General features: G+C 52.5%; 1 protein-coding gene across 1 annotated transcript in view; it reads left to right on the top strand.

Moving 5' to 3' along the window:
• Window positions 1-22,433, top strand: part of ADAM33 (ADAM metallopeptidase domain 33) — a 31,499-nt gene extending 9,066 nt beyond the window's left edge. The window contains exons 3-24 of the mRNA XM_030492451.1: window positions 1,302-1,378; window positions 4,241-4,316; window positions 4,976-5,052; window positions 5,383-5,569; window positions 5,962-6,027; window positions 6,132-6,203; window positions 7,067-7,233; window positions 7,346-7,430; window positions 8,082-8,224; window positions 10,311-10,488; window positions 10,834-10,923; window positions 11,249-11,444; window positions 12,412-12,520; window positions 13,025-13,229; window positions 14,513-14,590; window positions 15,837-15,945; window positions 16,274-16,424; window positions 17,184-17,274; window positions 18,271-18,501; window positions 18,805-18,968; window positions 19,719-19,736; window positions 21,287-22,433. Coding sequence (XP_030348311.1) covers window positions 1,302-1,378; window positions 4,241-4,316; window positions 4,976-5,052; window positions 5,383-5,569; window positions 5,962-6,027; window positions 6,132-6,203; window positions 7,067-7,233; window positions 7,346-7,430; window positions 8,082-8,224; window positions 10,311-10,488; window positions 10,834-10,923; window positions 11,249-11,444; window positions 12,412-12,520; window positions 13,025-13,229; window positions 14,513-14,590; window positions 15,837-15,945; window positions 16,274-16,424; window positions 17,184-17,274; window positions 18,271-18,501; window positions 18,805-18,968; window positions 19,719-19,736; window positions 21,287-21,338 — 2,622 coding nt within the window. The 3' untranslated portion in view covers window positions 21,339-22,433. The remainder of the gene's footprint in view (window positions 1-1,301; window positions 1,379-4,240; window positions 4,317-4,975; window positions 5,053-5,382; window positions 5,570-5,961; window positions 6,028-6,131; window positions 6,204-7,066; window positions 7,234-7,345; window positions 7,431-8,081; window positions 8,225-10,310; window positions 10,489-10,833; window positions 10,924-11,248; window positions 11,445-12,411; window positions 12,521-13,024; window positions 13,230-14,512; window positions 14,591-15,836; window positions 15,946-16,273; window positions 16,425-17,183; window positions 17,275-18,270; window positions 18,502-18,804; window positions 18,969-19,718; window positions 19,737-21,286) is intronic.
• The last annotated feature ends 879 nt before the right edge of the window (window positions 22,434-23,312 follow it).

Genomic DNA, 23,312 nt, shown 5'->3' on the forward strand with positions numbered 1-23,312 from the left:
GCTGAGTCAACCGTTTCCTCCCACTGCCCCTGGTGTTTATAACGGTGTGGTTATCCGGTGCCTGGGTGGTTGCTGGTTATAGCCATACCCCCACAAGGGTGCACGGAGGGGCTGAGCCACCCAGGGACCTGCTGCTGCAAGGATGAGGCTCTTTCCCCTGGCTCAGTATCTCTGGTGGGATGGAGCACGCAGAGACCGCGCTCAGGATGCTTGTGGGGATGCTCCCCATCCCATATCCCACATAGAATCACAGCGTGGTTTGGGTTGGAAGGGACCTTAAAGCTCATTCAGTTCCAACCCCCTGCCACGGGCAGGGACACCTTCCACTAGAGCAGGTTGCTCCAAGCCCCTGTGTCCAACCTGGCCTTGAACACTGCCAGGGATGGGGCAGCCACAGCTTCTCTGGGCACCTTGTGCCAGGGCCTCAGCACCCTCACAGGGAAGAACTTCTGCCTCAGAGCTCATCTCAATCTCCCCTTTGGCAGGTTAAAGCCATTCCCCTTGTCCTGTCCTTACAGGCCCTTGCAATAGCCCCATATCAGTTCTCTCTTGCTGCCTTTCCCTGGGGAAGCTGCCAGCAGAGTTGGGATTTGCTGTCTCACCCCCATCCTTGCAGGGTGAATCTCAGTGTGAATCCTCTTTATCCCCTATTAGGCTGGGAATTCACTGGAAATCAAGCTGGAAGGTTTATTTCTCACCTTCCACGGGCTTGAGTCAGGGGATGGAGTATGTGGAGCAGATTCACAGAGGAGAGGCTGGGATGTGCCCTATGCTGAGGAGGATGCTGGGGACGGGGATGTGCGGAGGAGATAGTGTCCAGTGGGAACAGCACAGTGTGCCCTGTGGTCTGTTACCATCTCAAATGAGGGGACTGAGCTTTTGGGAGGTGAGATGTGGTGTGCTTGAGTGTGTGCTGTCCCCTGCAGAGTGACTGAGGGTGCTTGGGGACCTCCTGATCCCCATGTCCCCACTGATGCCCTGTGGCACGCAGCTCCCACTGCGTTTTTCCAACTGGAAAGCTTCTGCTTTCCCAGACAGGGCCTTGAGCAACCTGCTCTAGTGGAAGGTGTCCTGGCCCATGGCAGGGGGTTGGAACTGGATGAGCTTTAAGCTCATAGAAGGCAACCCAAATCGTTCTATGATTCTATGATGGCGCTCAAAATCCATTGCACCCGCTGCCCTCTGTGTTGCTAATGGAGCAGTAGGTCCTACAATAATAAAGCAGGATGGGTAAGCACTGAGGTGACTGCATCCCAGGCTCTGCCTTTTCTAACCTGATCCCTCCTTTGCTTCCTCCATAGATGCCTGCGCCTGCCCGGGCAAAGGTGGCCGTGAAGGCTGAGGGCAAAGAGCTCATCCTGGTGCTGGAGAGGAACCAGTAAGTGTTGGGGCTGCGGAAGGGCCATTGGGTGTCCCTGGCATGGTCCTGCTTGGAGTGGTTGTATCCTGGCTCTCTTTTCCATAGTGGAACGGACAGCCCCATGTGGCTTCCTGCTGGCTGCAGCTGATAGGGCTGTTTGGGCTGAAATGCTCTTTTTTCCACTGCCCACACCCATGTTGTGTAAGAAACAGTCTATGGCACCCAAGACATGGCACCTAAGAACTTCCGTGGCACCCAAGGCAGTCCATAATGGCACCCAGGGTAGTTCACAGCACCCAAGGCACCAAGGCTGGCTTGTGCCTACTGGGGAGACCGTTGCAGCCCTGGCTATCTAAACTGCTGTGCCATGCTAAACACCTTGTGCCAGCTAACAGGTCTACCTTATCTCTGCTAGCTCATGGGCCAGTGAGGCCATGCTAGACCTCAAATCTTCTTTCTTCTGGTATTGGGAGACATTGTTGGCTTCCAAAAACATCCCTGTGGTGTTTTTCCTCCTCCCTGTGCTGGAGGAGAAGACACATCTTGCCCTTGCTTCCCTGGGGCTCCTGGTTCTTGATCTGCCCTGGTGAGGATATCCCAATGACCTGAGTCATATTGGGACTCGCTGTGCCCATGGATGTGACTCGCTGTATGCCTGTTTGCGGGATCCGCTCAACCTTCCCATGTCCCCCATTCCTCAGGCATGGAATGGAGGCTTTTGCCTCTTCACTGCCTTCAACCAACCCATCCCCATCCCTGTCCCCATCCTGCACAGGCAGCTGCCCATGTACCCCCACACTGGCCAGGTGCTTTTCCTGCCTGGCTGCCCATGGATCCCTTTCCAGGAGCCCATCTGAGCTCCTGTCTCCTTCCTGGGCTGCAAATGGAGTTCCTGGTGCCAGGCACCCTCTCCCAGGCGGGATAGGAAGCCAGGAACGTGCCCACAGAGACATTTCTGGGGCCAGCCTGGCTGCAGAGCAGACACCCAGGGGCGGGAGGGGGTTATTCTGGGTTTGTTTGCTTCTGCTGCAGAATAAAGCCCCTGGGACAGGGCCAAAGCCCAGGGATCGAGGGCTGAGCCGGCAGCAGGGGCAGGCACAGCCCTGCGCTGGGTGGCTGAGTCCCTGCACACACCGTGTCCTTCCCATGGGGACCTGCCGTCCCCACGATGGCTGCAAGCTCATGGTGGGAGCCCATCACCCTGGTATCTGGGCGAGGGTGTGCAGAGTCGGGGGGTGTGGGAAACCCCCAGCCTTCTCTTTTCCTCTTTTTCCTCAATCCTTCCTCTCTTTTTTCCTCTCTTTTTTTGCTCCCTTTTTTGCTCCCTTTTTCCTCTTTTTCCTCTTTTTCCTCTTTTTCCTCTTTTTCCTCTTTTTCCTCTTTCCTCTTTTTCCTCTTTTTCCTCTTTTTCCTCTTTTTTTTCCTCTTTTTCCTCTTTTTCCTCTTTTTCCTCTTTTTGTTTTTCTTTCCTCTTTTTTCCTCTTTTTTCCCTTTTTTCCTCTTTTTTCCTTTTTTCCTTTTTTCCTCTTTTTTTCTCTTTTTCCCTCTTTTTCCCTTTTTCCCTTTTTTCCTCTTTTTTCCTTTTTTTCCCTTTTTCCTCTTTTTTCTCTTTTTTCTCTTTTTTCTCTTTTTTCTCTTTTTTCTCTTTTTTCTCTTTTTTCTCTTTTTCTTCTTTTTCTTCTTTTTTCTCTTTTTTTCTCTTTTTTCTCTTTTTTCTCTTTTTTCTCTTTTTTCTCTTTTTTCTCTTTTTTCTCTTTTTTCTCTTTTTTCTCTTTTTTCTCTTTTTCTCTTTTCTCTCTCTTTTTTCTCTTTTTTTATCTTTTTCTCTTTTTTTCTCTTTTTTTCTCCTTTTTTCTTTCTCTTTTCTGCCTTTTTCCTTTCTTCTCTCCTCTCTTTCCTCTTCTTTCCTCTCTCCTCTTTTTTTCTCCTTTCTTCTCTTTTCTCTTCCTTCTCCTTCTCCTCCTCCTCTCTCCTTCCTCTCCCACCACCCCTGGGATCATCTCACTCCGAATCCCCCCTGTCTGCTCCCACCCCCCCCAGCCCCAGGCGCTCCCTGGCTGTGAGCTCAGCTCCGGCTCTTCCCTGTGGCAGGAAGCACTTTGTCAGCGTGGGATGGGGCTGTGCCACAGGCGCTGGGACCAGCCTGGGTGGGATATGGCAGCGGGGGAAGCTGGGACACACGGGGACCCCCTGCCCTGTTGCTGGGTGTTGTGTCAGGAGCATCACCCTCCTGTGCTGTCAGTGAGGTGAAGTGACATGACCAGGGCTGGAGGGGGTGTTGGGGACCCCAAATCTCCCACATCCCCAGCTGGACCCTGAGCACGGGGTCGATCCCTTCTTCTTCCAGCAGGATGCTTCCCATGGGGACTTCGGTATTCCCAAAGAGGGGTTGGTCCCTGTGGGGAAGTTGTTCCCCTGTGTGGGCACCCCATAGAGTCATAGAATCAACCAGGTTGGAAAAGACCTTTAAGATCATCAAGTCCAACCTTCACTCAGCACTGCCAAGGCCACCACTAAACCATGTCCCTTGTCTACATGGGTTTTGAACACTCCTGAGCCCTCTGGCAGGGGATGGGTGGGCAGCTGGAACCCCAGTGCAGGTCCCCCACCCCAGACCAGCAGGACCACCACTGTGGGTAGTCCCTTCCTTGCTGAGATGCAAAGGAGAGCGTTGGACTGTGATTCATGACCCCACTGGTTGGGGACCAGCCCTGATGCAGCAGTGATGGTCATGCTGCCAACTCCACTGCCTGAAGCTCTGTAAATGGGGCTGTGAAGAGGAACCATGTATGTCCATATGCTGGGACACCCAGAGCAGATCAAGGGTCCTCACCCCTCTCCTCTGGGTCCTCACTCCTCTCCTCTCTCCTCTCTCCACAGGCTGTTGGCTCCAGGCTACACCGAGACGCACTACACCATGGATGGGCAGCCCGTGACAGTGTCCCCCAATCACACGGTGGGTGTTGAGGCACTGACAAAGCTCATCTCCAGTTTTGGGGTCCCTTGTGATGGAGCCGGAGCCCCACCGGGCCGGGGTGGGATGTTTTCACTGGCAGCATCACTGGCTCGGGAGGAACGTGGCAACACGTGGCTCCTGTAGCTCTTGGCTGTGGTACGGGGCAAATAAACACAGGCAGCGCCGGCTCTTCCCGACGTTCCCCACCGGTCATCTGTCACCCAGGCATGGGGTGTCTGTGTCCTGGGCTGAACTGATGGAGCCTGCGGCTTCCCGGCTCCATCCCTCCTGTTCTGCAGTGCAGAGGGATGCGGCTCGCCTGGAAAAGCAAAATGAGACAAGCACATGGGTTAGTTGCTTCCCAGCCGTGTGTGGTGGTTTCTAAAGGAGGTCTCCATCACAAGAGGGACGTGGAGCTGCTGGAGCGAGGCCAGAGGAGGCCCCGGAGCTGCTGCGAGGGCTGGAGCAGCTCTGCTCTGGAGCCAGGCTGAGAGAGCTGGGCTGGGGCAGCCTGGAGAAGAGAAGGCTCCTGAAGGAGAGACCTTAGAGCAGCTCCAGTGCCTAAAGGGGCTCCAGGAAACCTGGAGAGGGGCTTTGGAACTCATGAGCTTTAAGGTCCCTTCCAACCCAACCACTCTGTGATTCTATGATCTCTCCAGGACCACTGCTACTACCACGGGCATGTCCGGGGCTATGGCGGCTCCTGGGTTGTCCTCAGCACCTGCTCAGGAATACGGTATGGAGACATGCAGGGTTGGGTGGGCTTGTGGGGCTGACAAAGGCGGGGTGTAGATGCGACTGCCCCTTCCTCTCTGCAGGGACCCCCTTGGGCACCCCCAAGCAGCACCAATAGCCCCGCAAACCCAGCTCTACACGCTTCATGGGCTGGTTTTCCATTGCTCCCTTTCTCCCATCCTTGAGATGTCCAAGAGACACCCACCTCATGTCTCTGCCCCAACTCTGTGTACGGACCAAGCTGCAACGAGTTCATGGGTCCTCATCAGGGCCTGGGAGAACCAGAGTGAAAGCACCACAGGAGCCATCAAGGGCTGTTCTTCATTGTCAGGGGCCTCATAGTGCTGAACAGCAACACCAGCTACTACCTGAAACCGCTGGGGACCCCTGCTCCGGACCACCACATCATTCACCGAGCAGAGCACTTGCCCATCCGAGGTGGGACCTGTGGCCACGGTGATGACCTTGGGAGCACCATCGCTGACATCACTCAGCTCTTCCAGCCGGTGCCTCGCCGAGTAAGTCCATCCTGGAGTCATTTGCTCATGAGAGGGATGGAGGGCTGGGAATGGGGCTGCCTGCACCCCTGCTAAATCCTTCAGCTTGTGGTGGGGTGCCCATCACCCTGGCATCTGGGCAGATGGGACCTGTGTGAGTTTGGGCAGGAGACCTTGAACGGAGGGTGTACGGGTTGGGTATGGGTGATGTGTCCTATGGTGTGGGATGTGATGTGAGGTGATACTAGGAATTGTGCTGTAGCCCCTCGGCTTTTCCTTGTCTCCTCGTGCCTCAGTTTCCCCTCTCAACTTTCCTTCCTGGGCAGCTCTGCAGGGTCTGGGAAGCCTGAGATGCCCAGAGCCATGGGCTGCTTGGTTCTTCACTCCTCTGAGCCTTGCTGTCTCTCTTGCAGGCCAAAAGAGATGCCTGGAGGACCATGAAGTACATGGAGCTCTTCATTGTTGCTGATCACACACTGGTGAGCACTCTGGAGGGCAGAAACATGGTTCCCTGGCAGTTCCCCCTCTGCCTCTCTCCCTGCTCTTCCTTTGGTGACCCTTCCACATGCCCATCTCTCTGCAGTACAGGAACCAGCACCTCAACCTGGGCCACACCAAGCAGCGCATCGTGGAGATCGCAAACTACGTGGACAAGGTAACGGCTGGAGAGTGGGACCTGCTGCTCCCTTGGGACCAACTCCACCATTCCCAGTGCATGCGAAAGCACCTGAGCTTGGGGCCTGCCTGGTGGTGGCCCTCAGGGACTGTGCCCATGTCACTAGGGCTAGGAGTTTAGATGGCAGATGTGGGAATGTGGTGGGAAGTGCTTTGCCACCCGTTGGCTGAGCTGCAGCAGTGAAGTGTGTGCTGGCTCTTGTCCTGCTGTGGTGATGGGGACATATTTAGGTGTTGTCAAGTGATGGATGGCATCATGCCACCACGATTTGGATGTGGATTTAGAATCATAGAATTGGGACAAGTGTGTCCCCAAGTCACCCACCTGGAGGGAAATAGAGTCATAGAATCCCAGAGTGGTTTGTGTTGGAAGCGGCCTTAAAGCTCATCCAGTTCCAACCCCCTGCCATGGGCTGGGACACCTTCCACTAGAGCAGGTTGCTCCAAGCCCCTGTGTCCAACCTGGCCTTGAACACTGCCAGGGATGGGGCAGCCACAGCTTCTCTGGGCACCCTGTGCCAGCGCCTCAGCACCCTTAGAAGGAAGAACTTCTGCCTTATATCTACCCTGAACTTCCCCTGTATCAGTTTGAACCCATCACCCCTTGTCCTATCGCTCCAGTCCCTGATGAAGAGTCCCTCTCCAGCATCCTTGTAGCCCCCTTCAGACACTGGAAGCTGCTCTGAGGTCTCCATGGAGCTCCTCATCTCCAGGCTGAACAACCCCAATGTTCTCAGCCTGTCTTAATCATGGAGACCCCCCAGCTGAAATGCCATGGCAGCGATGAAGGACGTACAGCAAATGCTATTCCCCATCCCATCCATCCCTGTCCCCTCCCTGCAGTTTTACAGGTCCCTGAACATCAAGGTGGCCCTGATCGGGCTGGAGGTGTGGACAGAGCGGGACCAGTGCACTGTGACCAGCGATGCCAACGCCACGCTCTGGTCCTTCCTGCAATGGAAGAAGTCGCTGAGGGCACGCAAGAAGCACGACAATGCCCAGCTGCTGACGTGAGCATCCCTATGGACCTTGGGACATCAGGATGGGGGGCTCCTAGCTTGGACCAAGGTATCCAAACCACCCCTGGGATCTAATGGCTCCTCTGTTCTCCTTTCCATGCAGAGGGAAGACGTTCAGGGGGACAACCATCGGCATGGCCCCGCTGGAGGGGATGTGCAGCATGGATAACTCTGGAGGTGTCAGCATGGTAAGAGGGGGATGGTGGTCTCCACTGCTTCTCTCAGGCTGGGGCACCCCATCTTGCTAGGGTTCTTCACAGGCTTGGAAGATCAGACATCCAGGATTGGTCCTGGGATGCGGCCTGAAAGCAAACAATGATGCTGGAAGCTCCTTATCCCTCTCAGATGTTAGCCAAGTGAGAAAGGGCTGGTTTAAAGGTCTCCTGCCCCATGTACACCCCTGGCACGCAGCTAGCAGCAGCATTGGGATCTCCCATGTTGCTTCTTCCCCTCATATTGAATGCCCCTCTTTGTTCCCTGCTTGTGCTCTCTGGTTTTGTAGGGTCATCTCTGCTGCAGATAACTCTTACCCTCCTCCTGATGGGGTGATGGTGGCCCTAGTGACCTGTGGTCCCTTGGCAGGGTGGTGACGTGGGGCACAGAGGTTTCTGGGTTTTGGGATGCACCTTCCAAGGCCCAGTTGGCCCAGCAAAAGAGCTTCCTGACAGTCCCATGCAGGACTTTTAGGAGACCAAGCTCCCCTTCTGCCATGAATCCACCTCCATCCCTCTGTCTGTCCCTCCCATGGGATCCAGCTGCAATCTTGGGGATGCTGCAGTCCCTCCATCACCCCAATCCCATTCCCTGCTGTGGTATGACCCCTCTCCATCGCTGTGCAGGACCACTCGGAGCAGCCCATCGGAGCAGCCGCCACCATGGCCCATGAAATCGGCCACAACTTCGGCATGAGCCACGACAGCTCCGGCTGCTGCGTGGAGGCCACCCCGGAGCAAGGAGGCTGCGTCATGGCAGCGGCCACCGGGTAAGTGGTGGGGATGGGATCATGGAATCATGGAATCAACTGGCTTGGGAAAGACCTTTGAGATCACCAAGTCCAACCTTTACCCCAGCACTGCCAAGGCCACCACTAACCCATGGCACTGAGGCCTCGGCTACACGGTGTGTGAACACTTGCAGGGACGGTGACTCCAGCCCTGCCCTGGGCAGCCTGTTCCAATGCCTGAGCACCCTTTGGGGAAGGAATTGTTCCTCATCTCCATCTAAACCTCCCCTGGTGCAGCTTGAGGCCGTTTCCTCTTGTCCCATCCCTTGTTCCTTGGGAGCAGAGACCAGCCCCCTCCTGGCTCCATCCTCCTGTCAGGCAGTTGCAGAGAGCGAGAAGGTCCCCCCTGAGCCTTCTCTTCTCCAGACTAAACCCCCCCCCAGCCCTTGATTCACCCCCAAAGCTGTATGAATATGAAATTCCACTGGTTGGTGCCACTTCCCTTCCAAAGTCCTTCTCCTCTTGGATTTTCCAGCTCCTGGCAACACTTATCCCAGATTTTTCCCTGCAGAAAAGCAGTGATTTATTCCCCTTTATTTGAACTGACCATCTCTTCCCATTAATAATAACAGTCAAACCCCACGCTGTGGTTTCAGGGTGTCCTCAGGCTGTTTTCTCCTGGCACTCAGGGCTGTCACACCATGGCACTGTCCCTATGGGGTTTAGTCTCTGCATGGGTGGGTTGTGGTGGGGAAAAGCACTGGCTTTCTGGGATGAGGCAGTTGTGCACTTGTTTAATTACCCTAAATATATTAACTATATATATTATATATATAAATATATTATATAGTATATATTATATATCCTTATTAATTATCTCCCCTGCACCGGAGCTGGATGCTGATGCAGCGATGCAAAGCAGCAGCAGATGCTATAGCTCAGCTGTGCCCCTGCTCACCCCATAGGCAAAGCTTTCTGAGCTGACATCCTGGGATGCAGCTGACATCCTGAGTCATTTCTTCCTCCTTATTTCTGCTGAAATATGATGTTTTTTTCCCACATGGACAGGAAACACATTTTTGTCTTCAACCTGTCCCTGTTTGCACATTCACGTACCAGCTTATTAGGTGTATTTTGTTCACCTTCCCATAACTTGCTTGGACTTACAGCTGAAGAGATTTCCCCTAGACATCAAAAATAGCTTTAGAAAAAGCCCTTTGTGTCATCTCAGAAATGAGATGTCTCATGTGAAATAAACCTCTTGTTTTCAGTGATAGGAGGAAATGAAACCAGCTCTGAAGCAGACAGAGGTGCCCAGCTCTTACTCTCTGCTTCCTCCTTCTTAGTACAGCACACAAAAAAAGCCACAAACTTGTGCAAAATGATGGAAGGAGCATGCTCAGAGCTCCAGAAAATCACTGTTCCTTCTCAGCTCCGTATGGGAAAGGCCAGTTGGGTTGCGAGAGAAATGACCTTACATGTTGTAGTCTCTGATTTTAGTTCAAGCTTAGTGAATGATTTAATTTGAGGCTTTTATTTATGTTTCTTTTCCCTATTTCTTTGATTTTTAAAACTATGTTGGTCCATTTCAACCTCAGAGGTATTTAAATAACCCCAAATGGGTATTTCCCATCAGTGATGACAGACACATATTTAGCAGACATCCTGAGCAGATCATCACTGCAGATGTGCGTTGTGGTTAGAATGGGGGGGTCTGCGGTGTCCCACGTGCAAGGGACCGAGGCACAAGGGTGTCACCTACACCAGCAAAAACCTGTAAGCTCCTGGGCTTTGAGGTGCAGACCATGGGGTCTCCAATCTCCAAGAGGTTTCTTGATGGAGGTGGTGTAGAGCAGCTCTGATTGTCCACTCCATCCCTTTCCAGAGAGTATTTGGGTTCAGTGGTGTCCCAACTGATTAGTTGTTAGTTTATTAGTCTGGTTGTTGTTCTGGTGCTCTTCTGTGAGAGTTGCGCTGGGAGATATTCATGGTCCTGATGATTCTGGGTTCTGCTCTTGGAAGGGTTTGTGCCAGTTTGCCCATGTCCTTATTTCCCGGTTCTGACTGTTGTTTTCCACCTTCTCCTGGTCCTGGTCCCCATCCCTCCCCATCTATCCCCTTGCAGACACCCTTTCCCTCGCGTGTTCAGCTCCTGCAGCAAGAGGCAGCTGGAGAACTACTTCCAGAAGGGAGGTGGGATGTGTCTCTTCAACCTGCCTGACACCAAGGACCTGGTAGTGGGACGGAAATGTGGCAATGGCTTTCTGGAGGAAGGAGAAGACTGTGACTGTGGGGAGGTGGAGGTACGGTGCTGGCTCTGCATCACTTTCCTGCAGAGGCTTCTGCAGCTCAGCTCAGGGTGGCAGCACATGGACCATGTAATTCCAAAGGAAAGGGGTTTGCTGATCACCGCCTGGACTCCATCCCAAGGGCTTTTCCCAGTCCCACCTTCCTAAGCCCATTTAACTGGTCCTGGCTTTCTTCTTGACTTTGCCCTAAAGTGCTCGGTTATTCCTCACTCCCCTGTGCCTCAGTTTCCCCAAATGAGAAGGGCAATGCTGTGGTGGGTGGAGAAGGAATTGGGGGCAGCAATGGGGATGGGATGGAATCACTGACCATGGTGGTGTTGTCTTCTCCTCCCCACACAGGAGTGCACCAACCCGTGCTGCAACGCTCACAACTGCACACTGAAGGAGGGGGCCCAGTGTGCCCATGGTGACTGCTGCCAGAGCTGCAAGGTAAGACCTCCACCGTGCCCCCATCATGACCACCCATGGGATGGGAAAGGAGATGCAGCCTCCACCATTCCCTTGGGATTCATGTGCTGCATGTCCATAAGGTTGAACCCCCCAGTGCCAAATGAGGGCTCTGTAGGAGAGTCTCAGCTGGCTGCTTTGTGGCTGGGGTCCAGCCTAGGGAAATGGCTTTATACCTTGACAGCCCCATATAGTCCTACAGGGGACATTATAGATGGTTTATGGCCCCAGGCTCTGCCAGAAGGCAGCAGCAGTCCCAGTTTGGCCTCTTTGATGTTCAGTGCTGATGTTTCTCCTCCCATGGCAGCTGAAGGTGGCTGGGACGATCTGCAGGGATGCAGCAGGATCCTGTGACCTCCCTGAATACTGCACGGGTGCCTCACCTTACTGCCCAGCCAATGTGTACCTGCTGGATGGCTCTTCCTGTGCCTATGGCGAGGCTTATTGCAACAACGGCATGTGCATGACCCACCACCAGCAGTGTGTCCAGCTCTGGGGACCAGGTGAGTCTCATCAGCCCCAGCCCTGCCTCCTGCCACCCCTCTGTGGAGCAAGAGCAACCTGGTCTTTTGAACAACCTGCTCTAGTGGAAGGTGTCCCTGCCCATGGCAGGGGGTTGGAGCTGGAGGAGCTTTAAGCTCCCTTCCAACCCAAACCACTCTGGGATTCCATGATTCCATGCTGCACATGATCCATATGCTGTATATGACTCCATATTCTGTAAGTGACCCCCATGCCGTAGTGTAGCCCATAGACTACCCATGGCTTCAACACTGCATGCAGCTTGGACCCTGCATAGACTGTGACTCCTGGCTTTAGTTAACCCACATTCTGCATATGTCCCCACATTGCCTACAGACCTTATACTGCATACGGCCCATAGGTGATGTGGCTCTTAACCTGCAAATAGAATCGTAGAATCGTAGAATGGAAGAATGGTTTGGGTTGGAAAAGACCTTAAGATCATCCAGTTCCAACCCCCTGCCATGGGCAGGGACACCTCCCACATGGCAGAATGCTTTGTATGGTTGTTACACACTTCATATATGTGGATTTATGTATATATATATACACATACATGTGTTGTGTGGTTGCAGACTGCATACAGCTGTGTATGGCCCCCATTCCACATACAGTCCATAGCTCATATGCTCTATATGAGCTGTCAGTGTTCAAGGCCAGGTTGGACACAGGGGCTCGGAGCAACCTGCTCTAGTGGAAGGTGTCCCTGCCCGTGGCAGGGGGTTGGAACTGGATAAGCTCTAAGGTCTCTTCCAACACAAACCACTCTGGGATTCTATGATTTCATCCCTCTTATGCTGTTCTTGGCCTGGCACCCGCAGCAGCAGCTCTGCAGGAGGCTTTTCCATGATGTTTTGTCTCTGAGCATCCAGCTGCTGCTCCCAGTTTCAGTATTTCTCCCCACTGGCTGCTTTCCCCATCCCACATGGACCTTTCCTCCCTCTGTAGGTGCCTGGCCAGCCCCAGATGCCTGTTTCCAGGACGTGAACATGGCTGGTAACACCTACGGCAACTGTGGCAAAGACAGCCAAGGGCGCTACGTGAAATGTGACAAGAGGTGGGTGCAGCGCTGGCACCCATGGGTGCCCCATCTCCATCTCCTCCTCCTGCACCCTGTGAAGGGACTGGCAGGATCCTACCCCAACCTCCTGGCATCACCCCTTGGGCCAACTCCATTTTGGACCTGAGGAAGCCACCAGGTCCTTCCTGGGCTCCATCACTGCAGGGAGGTTGTCCCACCACACATCACCTCTCAGCCCAGCCTGAAGGGAAAATCAAAGCCAGCATCAGGAGGATGCTGTTTAGGGAGCGTGTGCTCTCCAGTATTCCCAGTTCGACCAGGGATGTTACAGGGACTGCCCTTGCCTGTTCTTTCCAGCATTTCTCTGCGATGTCCATGATATCTAAGTCCTTTCTGAACCTATTGAGCCTCTTCCGTCATAGCCTAACACAATCATAAATCAGAGGGAGAGGAGCCAGCAGGCAGTGGGGCAGATGGGGCAGGGAGGGTGAGGTGGCTGGTACCCACATCTGTCCTCACCTCTCTGTGCCCTGCTCCTAGGGATGCCATGTGTGGCAAGATCCAGTGCCAGAGCTCAGCTAAGAAGCCCCAGGGGACCAACACTGTGTCCATTGACACCACCATCCGCTTCAATGGGCGGGAGGTGAAGTGCCGCGGTACCTACATGTACACTGCGAAGGATGATGAGGAAGACCTCTCTGACCCCGGGCTAGTGATGACAGGGACTAAATGTGGAGATGGGATGGTGAGTACCTCTTCCTAAGGCTTAGGGTCTGCTACAGAACGACATCTCCTTGGCTCGTATCCCAGCTCCAATGTGGATATTGGCTCTTCTCTGCATTACAGCCGGTGCATAGGATGTGGTTTCCTCCACACTTGCAGACATTTCCCTGGTGACATCTCAACCAGAGCATTTCTACACATCACCAGATGCTTGTGTGTAGGCCACCAAATTCTTCTCTCTGGCCTCCATGCTTCTTTACTGATTTCGTGCGTAGTGGAGTGACCCCAACAAGAATTGCATGCCCCAGGGCTTGATGGATGAGGATTCCTTCTATGAATACATAGTTTCCCAGGGGAAACCTTAGAGAATGTGTTAGGGAAGTGTTAAGGATCAAGACTAGAGATCCAAACAGATGTTGCTAACTAAATATTAGTCTCTTTTCCAGCCTCTGCATCTCCAAGTACTTTACAGAGGCTCAGTTCAGCTGAGAAAGGGCAGAAGGCAGGTAGACAACATGGTATCAGGGATGCGCGCCAGACAGCATTGGCCATGGAGATGTGCCCTTTGCTGTTTGGCATTGTAACTGTGAAATCTTCATCCCAGTTTGGGGTGGAAAGCCAAAATGTCAACATTTTCATGAGAAAGGATGGCAGGGTTTGAAATCCAGTGTTGTTTTGTCTTGGCTGGTGCCTGGGTTTTAGGGCCAGATGGGAAATGCCATCTCCAGGAGCTGCCAGGAGGGTTGTCAGGGGAAGGGGTGGGAATGGTGGTGGCTGGTCTCCTCCGAGCCATCCTGGAGGAGGGAATGTCAGAGGTTTCCTTGGCTGTGCTGAAAACTGGAGTGAAATGCACTGACTTGGCACAGTGTGATTTAACCAACCTGCATTTTGGATGCTGGAGAGGGACTCTTCATCAGGGACTGGAGTGATAGGACAAGGGGTGATGGGTTCAAACTGAAACAGGGGAAGGTCAGGTTAGATATAAGGAAGAAGTTCTTCCTTGTGAGGGTGCTGAGGCGCTGGCACAGGGTGCCCAGAGAAGCTGTGGCTGCCCCATCCCTGGCAGTGTTCAAAGCCAGGTTGGACACAGGGGCTTGGAGCAACCTGCTCTAGTGGAAGGTGTCCCTGCCCGTGGCAGGGGGTTGGAACTGGATGATCTTAAGGTCCTTTCTAACCCAAACCAGTCTGGGATTCTATGATTCTACATTTTCCAGTTGACAACATCCTTCCCGAGCATTCCCAGCTGTAGATCCCCGTCCCTCTCCTGGGTCTTTCTCTAACCACAACTTCTTGGCTGTCCCTCAGGTTTGCAAGGATCGCCGGTGCCAGAATGCCTCCCTTTTTGAGCTGGAAAAGTGTGTTTCCCGGTGCAACGGCCATGGGGTGAGTTACTCCCTGAGACCTATAGCAGGCTCCTGAGATGAGACACATTCTGAAGCAAAACCAAGTGTCTCCCATAGGGATGACCCTTGCAATGCAGTGGGCATCTGCTTTTCATAGTTGTCTCATGCATCAGCTACGGGTGAGGCTGAGCTCAGATCTTTGCTCACCCATGTCCAAGTTAGAGGAAGAAGATCATTTGTGATGTAAGGACCATCTGCAAAACTTGGATCAGAGTCCAGTTTGAACTGGAGAGTGTTTAGTGCTTGGAGCAGGTGCCTGTTCCCTCTGAGAGCAAAACAAGAGTTAGAAAGACAGTTGGGACTGCAAAAAGGAGGGAAGTGGTTCAGTGAATAGGAAGAACCACTGTCCAAAGCTTAAAACCTACAGAGATTTGACCTCTGCAGAAGGCTCTGCCAAATAAGACAACAACAAAGTGCTGTGGAAGAATCACTGCTGGATTATTTAGAGAAATGTGATATGTAAAACACCCAAATTTACCCTTCCTTTCTGCTCAGTGTTGTTAAGGCTTTTGGGTTGGATTCTCTGCTTCAGAAATGCTGTGATTTAATGGGAAAGACCCTGAGGGGAAGATGTTTAACAAACCCCTGGCCTAACATAAAGTGTTAAGGACATACAGTTTGTCCAGTCAAGCAGTGTGAAAGCTGAGATTGTAAGATACCTGCCTTCAGGGTTTCTGCAAAGAGCAGGGAAATGAAAGTATCAGCAAGGAAATATCTCTGTACATCACAATCACAGATTTGAAGGCAACACAAGCACAATCCAGGTGATGTTCAAGGGGTGATTATTGGCAGGGCCTAGGTTCCTTCAGCCTGGATTCCTGCCACTGGCTGTCTGCTCTCATCCCCACCATACGGACCATCATTCCCAACATAAGGACATGGAGCTGTTGGAGCGAGGCCAGAGGAGGCCCCGGAGCTGCTGCGAGGGCTGGAGCAGCTCTGCTCTGGAGCCAGGCTGAGAGAGCTGGGCTGGGGCAGCCTGGAGAAGAGAAGGCTCCTGAAGGGGACACCTTAGAGCAGCTCCAGTGCCTAAAGGGGCTCCAGGAAACCTGGAGAGGGGCTTTGGGCAAGGGCCTGGAGGGACAGGACAAGGGGGAGATTGAGATGAGATCTTAGAAAGGTTGGAACTGGATGAGCTTTAAGGTCTCTTTCAACACAAACCACTCTGGGATTCTATGACTTCACCACCTCCCTTGTGGTCTCTAGCCCTTCTCCTCTCTCTGCAGGTCTGCAACAGCAACAAGAACTGTCACTGTGATGCTGGCTGGGCTCCCCCCTACTGCGAGAAGCCAGGCTTGGGTGGCAGCGTGGACAGTGGCCCTGTGCAGCGTGACAGTGAGTTACAACTCCATCCGGTGCCTTGTGACACTGGTGGGGCTGGAGCGATGCCATAAGAGGGGGAAAGAGGGTGACAAAGCTGCTGACAGCTCTGCTCCCAAATGTGCTGGATTGGATCTATTCAGCAGACATTCAGTGCCCAGCTTGGTGGCCACCCATCAGAGACCACCGGATTGTGCTACTCCCTTTTTGGTGGTTGATCAGCAATGATGTCTCTAGTTTGGGTGGCTGAGAATGGGCAGATGGGACCAATGTTTCCATTGAGTGAAGCCAGAGGCTGTTTGCTCTCCCAGCCCCACACTTATCTTAGTGTTTTCCCTGCCAGATCATGAAGCCATCTTAATCACCCTTCTGCTCATCTTCCTGCTGTTCCTCCCGGCCCTGATGATCATCATCTACTTCTGGTACCGGCGGGAGAACTCACTCCTGAATAAATGGATAAAGGAGATAAGGAGGAGGAGCCAGGAGACTTATAGGTGGGTGATTCCTCCTAAATCCCTTCTCTCTTGAAGACCCAGTGAGACAGAAACCTTGTTTTCTTGCCTCTGGCAGCATCCAGCCTGGTAGGAATGGTTGTGGGGTAGCTGGTGGTGCACAGGGTCTGTTTCAAACTGGTTTGAGACCTGGTTTGAGATGTGAAGAGCTCTCTCCTGGGAAAATCTGAGGCTCTCAGCTCTTCCCTGAGCAGAGATCAGGGATGGTCCCATGGACAGGACAACCTCAGAGAGTGATGATGAAGGTGGCCTGGTACTGAGGAGCTTTCCTTCCATCTCCTCCTAGCAACCTGCAAGAAGTGGAAGGGCTCTAAGGAAACACTGGATTTAGATACTCTCGTTTTGTGAGAGTATCTAAACAACCTGCTCTAGTGGAAGGTGTCCCTGCCCGTGTCAGGGAGTTGGAACTGGATGAGCTTTAGAGTCCCTTCCGACACAAACCAGTCTGGGATTCTGTGACTCTATGATTGTTTCCCCTCCCAGTACAGGAACAGACACACACATACCTCAGAACCCCAGCAATAGTCTGAGAAAACCAATCAACCACCTTCATCACCCTCCTTATCTCATGAAAGACTTGACAGACTTGACAACCTTGCTCACCCAGCACTTATCCCTTAGCGTCATGGCTTAGTGGTGGACTGGACAGTGCTGGGGTGAAGATTTGACTTGATGATCTTAGAGGTCTTTTCCAACCCAGTTGATTCTCTGATTCCGATTTATGTTTGTGATCTTGAGCAGGAGCAAAACCATCAGTCGAAAGTCAACCAGTGGCCATCCCAAAGCTGCTTTCACCTTGAGGAACATTTCCACCTCCAGCCACACTAGTAAAGTAAGTAATAACTCACCTCCCACGTTTGCTTTCCCTCCCTGGTGCTTTATACTTGTGGGTGACCACATCTACCTCTAGCAACTGGGCAAGCAACTGATGCTCCTTGATGGTTGTGCGTTGTGTCTACACTGTGAGCCCTTGCTCAGTAATACACACCCCTCCTAAAAGTGAGTCTGTTGAGCTCTGCCTGCTCAGAAAGACCCTGGTGATTGCCAGGAGCCTGAGCTGGGAAGTTGCCCACCACCACAGCAAAGCTTAGCAGGGTCTGTGCAATCTCCCTGATGACTTTGTGTTAGGTTTCTTGGAGGCAGATGTTTCTGCTGTGGTTGTGTCAGCTCTGGTGAGCCTGGGATGGGTAATTCTAGGGCTGAATTTGGGAAGAATTGAAGTTTTTTGAGCATGGCCACAGTGGTTGAGAGCAGGGCAGATGCCTTCTTGCTTTATTAGGGACTGTAGCAGTAGGACAAGGGGTGATGGGTTCAAACCGAAACAGGGGAAGTTCAGGTTAGATATAAGAAGAAGTTCTTCCCTGTGCGGGTGCTGAGGTGCTGGCACAGGGTGCCCAGAGAAGCTGTGGCTGCCCCATCCCTGTCAGTGTCCAAGGCCAGGGTGGACAGAACCTTGGGAGACATGGTCTAGTGGAAGGTGTCCCTGCCCATGGCAGGGGATGGGCGCTGGATGATCTCAAGGTCCTTTCCAACCCAAACCATTCTATGATTCTGTCTGTGGAAATGGATTCAGCAGAGCTGACCCTGCTCCAGCTGTCCCGACACCAGCACCCTTCCCATCCCTGTGTGCTCTCATATGGTTATCAGGAGCAAACATGTTCAGTTTTTGGGCTGGATGATGAAAGTGGTGTTCCCAGAACGTGAATAAATACCCAGTGCTCCTCCTGCTGCTCCCTACACCCAGATTCTGGGGCCCATCTGCTTTCCAGCACCCAGGAAAACTCACCTAAGGATTTTCTCCATGCTTCTGCTTTTCTCATCCCTGCAGGCCACACGGGCCACGTTCCCCCCCAGACCCAGCTCTCAGCCTGTCAACATCGTCCACCCTCTTCGCCCAGCTCCTCACTCCATCCCTCTGCGTCCAAGAGACCCCAAACCTGCCAGGCCACCACCTCCAGTCTGCAGATCACCCATGGTGCCCACCAAAGCGGCCGTGTCCCAGGCTAAGCTGCCACCTCCGAAGAGACCTCTTCCCTGCAGCCCTGTGAGGACCCCACTGGTGAGCTTTGGCTGTGCTTTCCTTCTGGACTCATAGAAATTCCATGGGTTTTGGCTGCCTGTGGCTCTTCTGGATTGGGCACTATTAAGGAGCTGACATGCCAACCCTAAGAGATGAACCTGTTGTGCTGATGAAGAAAGCTCATCAGATGAGAGTATTAAAATGAGAACATTTTATGGTAGTTTGGGTGTTATTAGACGCTTTGAAGCATCTCAGCTCAGCAGCAGCGCAGAGAGATTTGGAGGAGGTCACTGGATGCTCCTCTAAGGTTGTTGTCTCTTACCATGCACTTTGTGATCCCAGGTTGCCCCAAAGCATCAGCCACCCCGTCGGCCGTTGCCTGGAAGTCCTCTTATGGCCAAAGAGCTGCCTCCTGCACATGGACAGACCCTGCTGGTCATGGTCCCTCCTACCAACTTCAAGGTGTCGGGTACAAGTGCCATGAGCCACCCCACGAGGCCATTAAAGTAAGTTAGGGGAGGAGTTGAGCTGTTTCCCACCACTGCAGGTGGACACAGCAGGGTGTCTTATGGATCGTGTCCGGGTGGGACATCCCAAATGTCACTGTGGTGTGCTCTGCTCTGCCTCTCATGGTGTCTTCACCGTGGCCTGGGTTTCTCTTGCTCCTCTCCAGTATGGCTGGTGTGTACAAGACAGGGTGCTGAGGAGAAGGAGAGATATTCTGTGCTCTGGGGTATGTGAGTTTGTTCACTGTACCTACAAAGGAGCAAAAAGCGAACCAAATTCAGGGGAACTGGCCTGTAGGCCATTGTAGATCTTTGATGTGGGGCATTTGTGGGCAAAGGTAAGAAGGAAATCAGAAGACATCCCAAATTCTAACTGGGAAGTAACTATAACCAAAGCATTTGTCCAGATGGGGATGCTGTGTGCATAGACAGTCCTGTGCCCATGCTCCTTCCTGCATGGTGCAGGAGAAGAGCCTTCCCACCCAAGCCAGGTACCTGCATGTACCCAGGGTCTGCAGCCATGCCTCCACCAGGCAGGACCCCACAGTGTTTGGCCAAGATTGGCCAATGATGACCAAGGTTGGGACTTTGGGTCTTGTAAGGTCCTGATGGGTTAAGGGTGATGCCGTCCTTTGGGGGTGCACGTGGCCTCCCATCCCAGGGCATGGAGGGAGCTGTTGCTGTTCTGCTGGGGGGCACTGGGGTGAAGGGATGGACATTGATGCTCTCTTTCTTCTTTCTTCCCTGCAGGCCGATGCCACCTCAAAGGTGAGCCACAGACACCCTGCAGGACCATGGGGACTGCTGGTGGGGGGATGGCCTTTGGTTAAGCAGTGGAATGGGAACCAGGACACTGGGGATTAAATACCAGCCTTCCCAGAGGCTCCTAGATGAGCAGGACATAGCCCCTCTTGGTACCCCAGCAAAGGGTCCAGAAAACTGAGGGTTTTCCAGTTTGGAGCTGGGAGATTAAGTCCAAGTCCTTCACAACATCACTACAACCTTCAACTCTACTCTTGCTGTACTGCTACATCCTCTAGATACGGGTCAGTGGAGCCTCAAGGGATCACACTTGCATCCACTCCTGCTAGCCAGGCTTCTGGGCTGTATCCAGCCATGGAGAGAAGGCACTGTGCTGAACTGAAGTTGACCTTCATCTCCAGACAGTCTTAATGACTGCTTTGACCCTCCTGCACTATTTTAGGTTCACATGCCTTTGTAGTTGTCACCACAAAGAGGCTGAACACGCCCCAGCATTTTTTAGTGTAACTCAATCCCTGCAGCTCATCTCTTCCAGTAGATAAAACAGGCCTGTTCCGCGGTCTCAAAAGAGGAAGACTTGGCACATCCTGGCGGCCAAACCCAGCTCCATTCCCCAAATGGTGTAGTTTCGTCCTTGCTGCCCACTGGGAGCAGTCCCTGGCCATCCTCTCTTGAAACAATGCCCATGTCAGGAAGTGTAGACTGGCAGGGCCAGACTTGAGGCATAGAGCAGGACATACCCGTGTCCTGGTCTGTATTCATTACCTGGTGCTGCCAACATGCTAGGAGAGGGCCAGGAAATTGTCTTTCCTGGATGGATGAAGGGAGAGATTTCATGAATTCAAAGGATGGACCATAAGGTCCATATCAGGTTGTTGATTTGGTGATGTCTCTTAGTAGTGCTGTAGCAACAGGACAAGGGGCGATGGATTTAAACTGAAACAGGGGAAGTTCAGGTTGGATATAAGGCAGAAGCTCTTCCCTGTGAGGGTGCTGAGGCGCTGGCACAGGGTGCCCAGAGAAGCTGTGGCTGCCCCATCCCTGGCAGTGTTCAAGGCCAGGTTGGACACAGGGGCTTGGAGCAACCTGCTCTAGTGGAAGGTGTCCCTGCCCGTGGCAGGGGGTTGGAGCTGGATGAGCTTTAAGGTCCCTTCCAACACAAACCATTCTGTGATTCTGTGATTCTATACTACCTTGGCTGTACTTAGGGAGCCAAGAGCAGTAACCCTTTGGGGGACATCACTCCATAGCTGGTGGGCTCCCAGTTCTCGCTGCTGGTTACTGCCTGGTGTCACCATGTGCTTTGGTGGACTCTTGTGTCCTATCAGGGTTTTGAGGGTAGGCCAAGCAAAAACACTTCAAAATGATACAGTTTGGGGTTGTATCTATGAGAGAGGACATGGGTGACCATGACCGTCCCATGTCCCCTTTGGTCTCAGGGATAGCAGCTGGTCTGTCTTCCCTGAGCTGTGGAAGGATGGTGGTGGTGGAGGGGGTGGATGCTTGTTCTCTGCGCTCAAATGAGGTTGTCTCCTTTTTCATTCCTCTCGTTCCAGGCCAGTCCCAGCCATCAAAGTCCAATCAACCTCCTTCCCCTTGAAGAAGTGACAAACCAAGGACACCTTAAGCCCATCCTTCCTGAGCTGGCTCTCCTGATTTGCACTGCTGCTGGCCACAGGGGTCTTATTCCTCTCTTGTTTTATTTGTCTTTTGATACCAGAGGACTATTTTTATAAGACAGAATATGTATTCAGCACAAAAACTGTAGTTTTGGTGGGGGAGGAGAGGGAAAATTGGTACCATGATGTAACTCAAGGGTTGGGGTGGGTTGGTGATGGGGTTATACCATGATGGAGACCCCACCACAGCTCTGGCCAATTTACCCCCCAGCTTTAGTTTCTTCTTGACATTGCACATGGGCTGAGATGGGGTGAACATCCAACACTGACAACAGTGGCAGCAAAAGCCTTGTAATATCCTTCTAGCTACCTCCTCCTTCTCCTCCAGGCCTGGTGAGACCTCACCGCCACCCATGCCACCAGAGTTCAATGCTGGGCATTGTCTCCGGGGAGACATTTGCCATCAGAGCAAAATGGTTTCCAGTTTGGACTGTGCCATACAATGTGCTGGGACATTCCCATGAAGGATCCAAGCTCTCAGGCTCCTCCTGGCCTCCTGCCTTATTGCGCAAGAAACAACAGTGACAATGCTGGGGTCGTACCTGGATGGAGAAGCTATATGAGAAGCAGTTCAATGTCCAAAGTGCTGGTGGCAGCTGGTTACCAGGGTGCTATCAAGGGGCTCAGGAGCCCCCCATAAACATTGCATACTCCCTGCTCATGGGGCAAGCCAAGCAGTGGCTCTGTGAGCTGCTCACACTCTGCTGTCCAAAGGGGGAAGGAGCCACAAGCTGGGAACAAGAGCAAGGAGACCTCCTGCCTGTGTCATTGGCTTGCCAAAAGGCCTTGGCCAAGCCATTGCATTTCTCTGTGCCTCAGTTTCCCCCCTGTCTGTAATAAGGGGGGTGATACCTACCTCACAGGGGTGTTGTGAGGTTTAACAAACTCATGTCTTGAAAGGGCTTTTACAATCCTCAGATGAAAGGTGCTGTTGACCTGCACAGTATTACACCGTGCCACTTTCCTATGACTTGACATGCGGCTCTGTCAGGGGCTGAAGTGAGAACAAAGGCTTTGTACAGTCCCCTGGCTCCTCTGCCTCTTTTCTTGCTCAGAACTTCCCCCAGCCTACAGACACCAAGGTCTCTGGGTGTCCAACCACACTGGTGCACACAGATCCCTGGAGACCATTCTGTTAGCCCTTAAACCTGGGATCATTGGTCCAACTGGTCAACTACCCTGGGGTAGATCCCCTCTGACCTGGGGTAGATCTTCCTGAGATGTGTCCAACCAATTTAAAGGTTGTTCATGGTGCGGGCTCTGGGACAACCCTCAGGAAACTGTTCTGGTGTTTCACGATGCCCAGTGTTAAAAACTGGGCTGCTAATTGCAGGATGTGGTTATGGCCAGCTTATCCTAAGCTGTCCTTAACTCTCTTATGATCAAGCTTCATTTCAAAGTCTTTGGTCATGCACATGGGTCTTCCTTGAAGCATCTCTGGTATCTCTGTATCTTGCTTGGTTGGTGGATATCCAGGCTGGATCTAGGATCCAGCATCTCCTCTGATAACAAGTCACAAAATCAGAGCCATTTAGGTTGAAAGGAACCTCTTGAGATCATCCTCATATGACCTCCAGAGGATGGTATAAATGAACTGGTCCTTAAATCTTCCCAAGGTCCCATGCTTTTTAGTGGTCTCCTATCTTCTGACATAGTCAGACTTGAGGAAGAACCTACGGAGCTCCTGGAAAGGGGAAACCTTATTTCTTGCCTATGAATGCCCTCCATTCTACTGTCCATTATAGGTGTTAGCAGAGGGTTAAACAGTTGGAGAAGCAAAGGGTTGAACAGTTGAACAGATGATGAAGTGGCTGGAAGAAACTTTTCCCAATGATTTGGACCATTTAACTTAATAACAAAGTGAGGGGTGACAGCACAGCAGTCAAAAACCCACCTTACTGTG

Source organism: Strigops habroptila, chromosome 7, assembly GCF_004027225.2.
Source record: "Strigops habroptila isolate Jane chromosome 7, bStrHab1.2.pri, whole genome shotgun sequence".
Lineage (NCBI taxonomy): Eukaryota > Metazoa > Chordata > Aves > Psittaciformes > Psittacidae > Strigops > Strigops habroptila.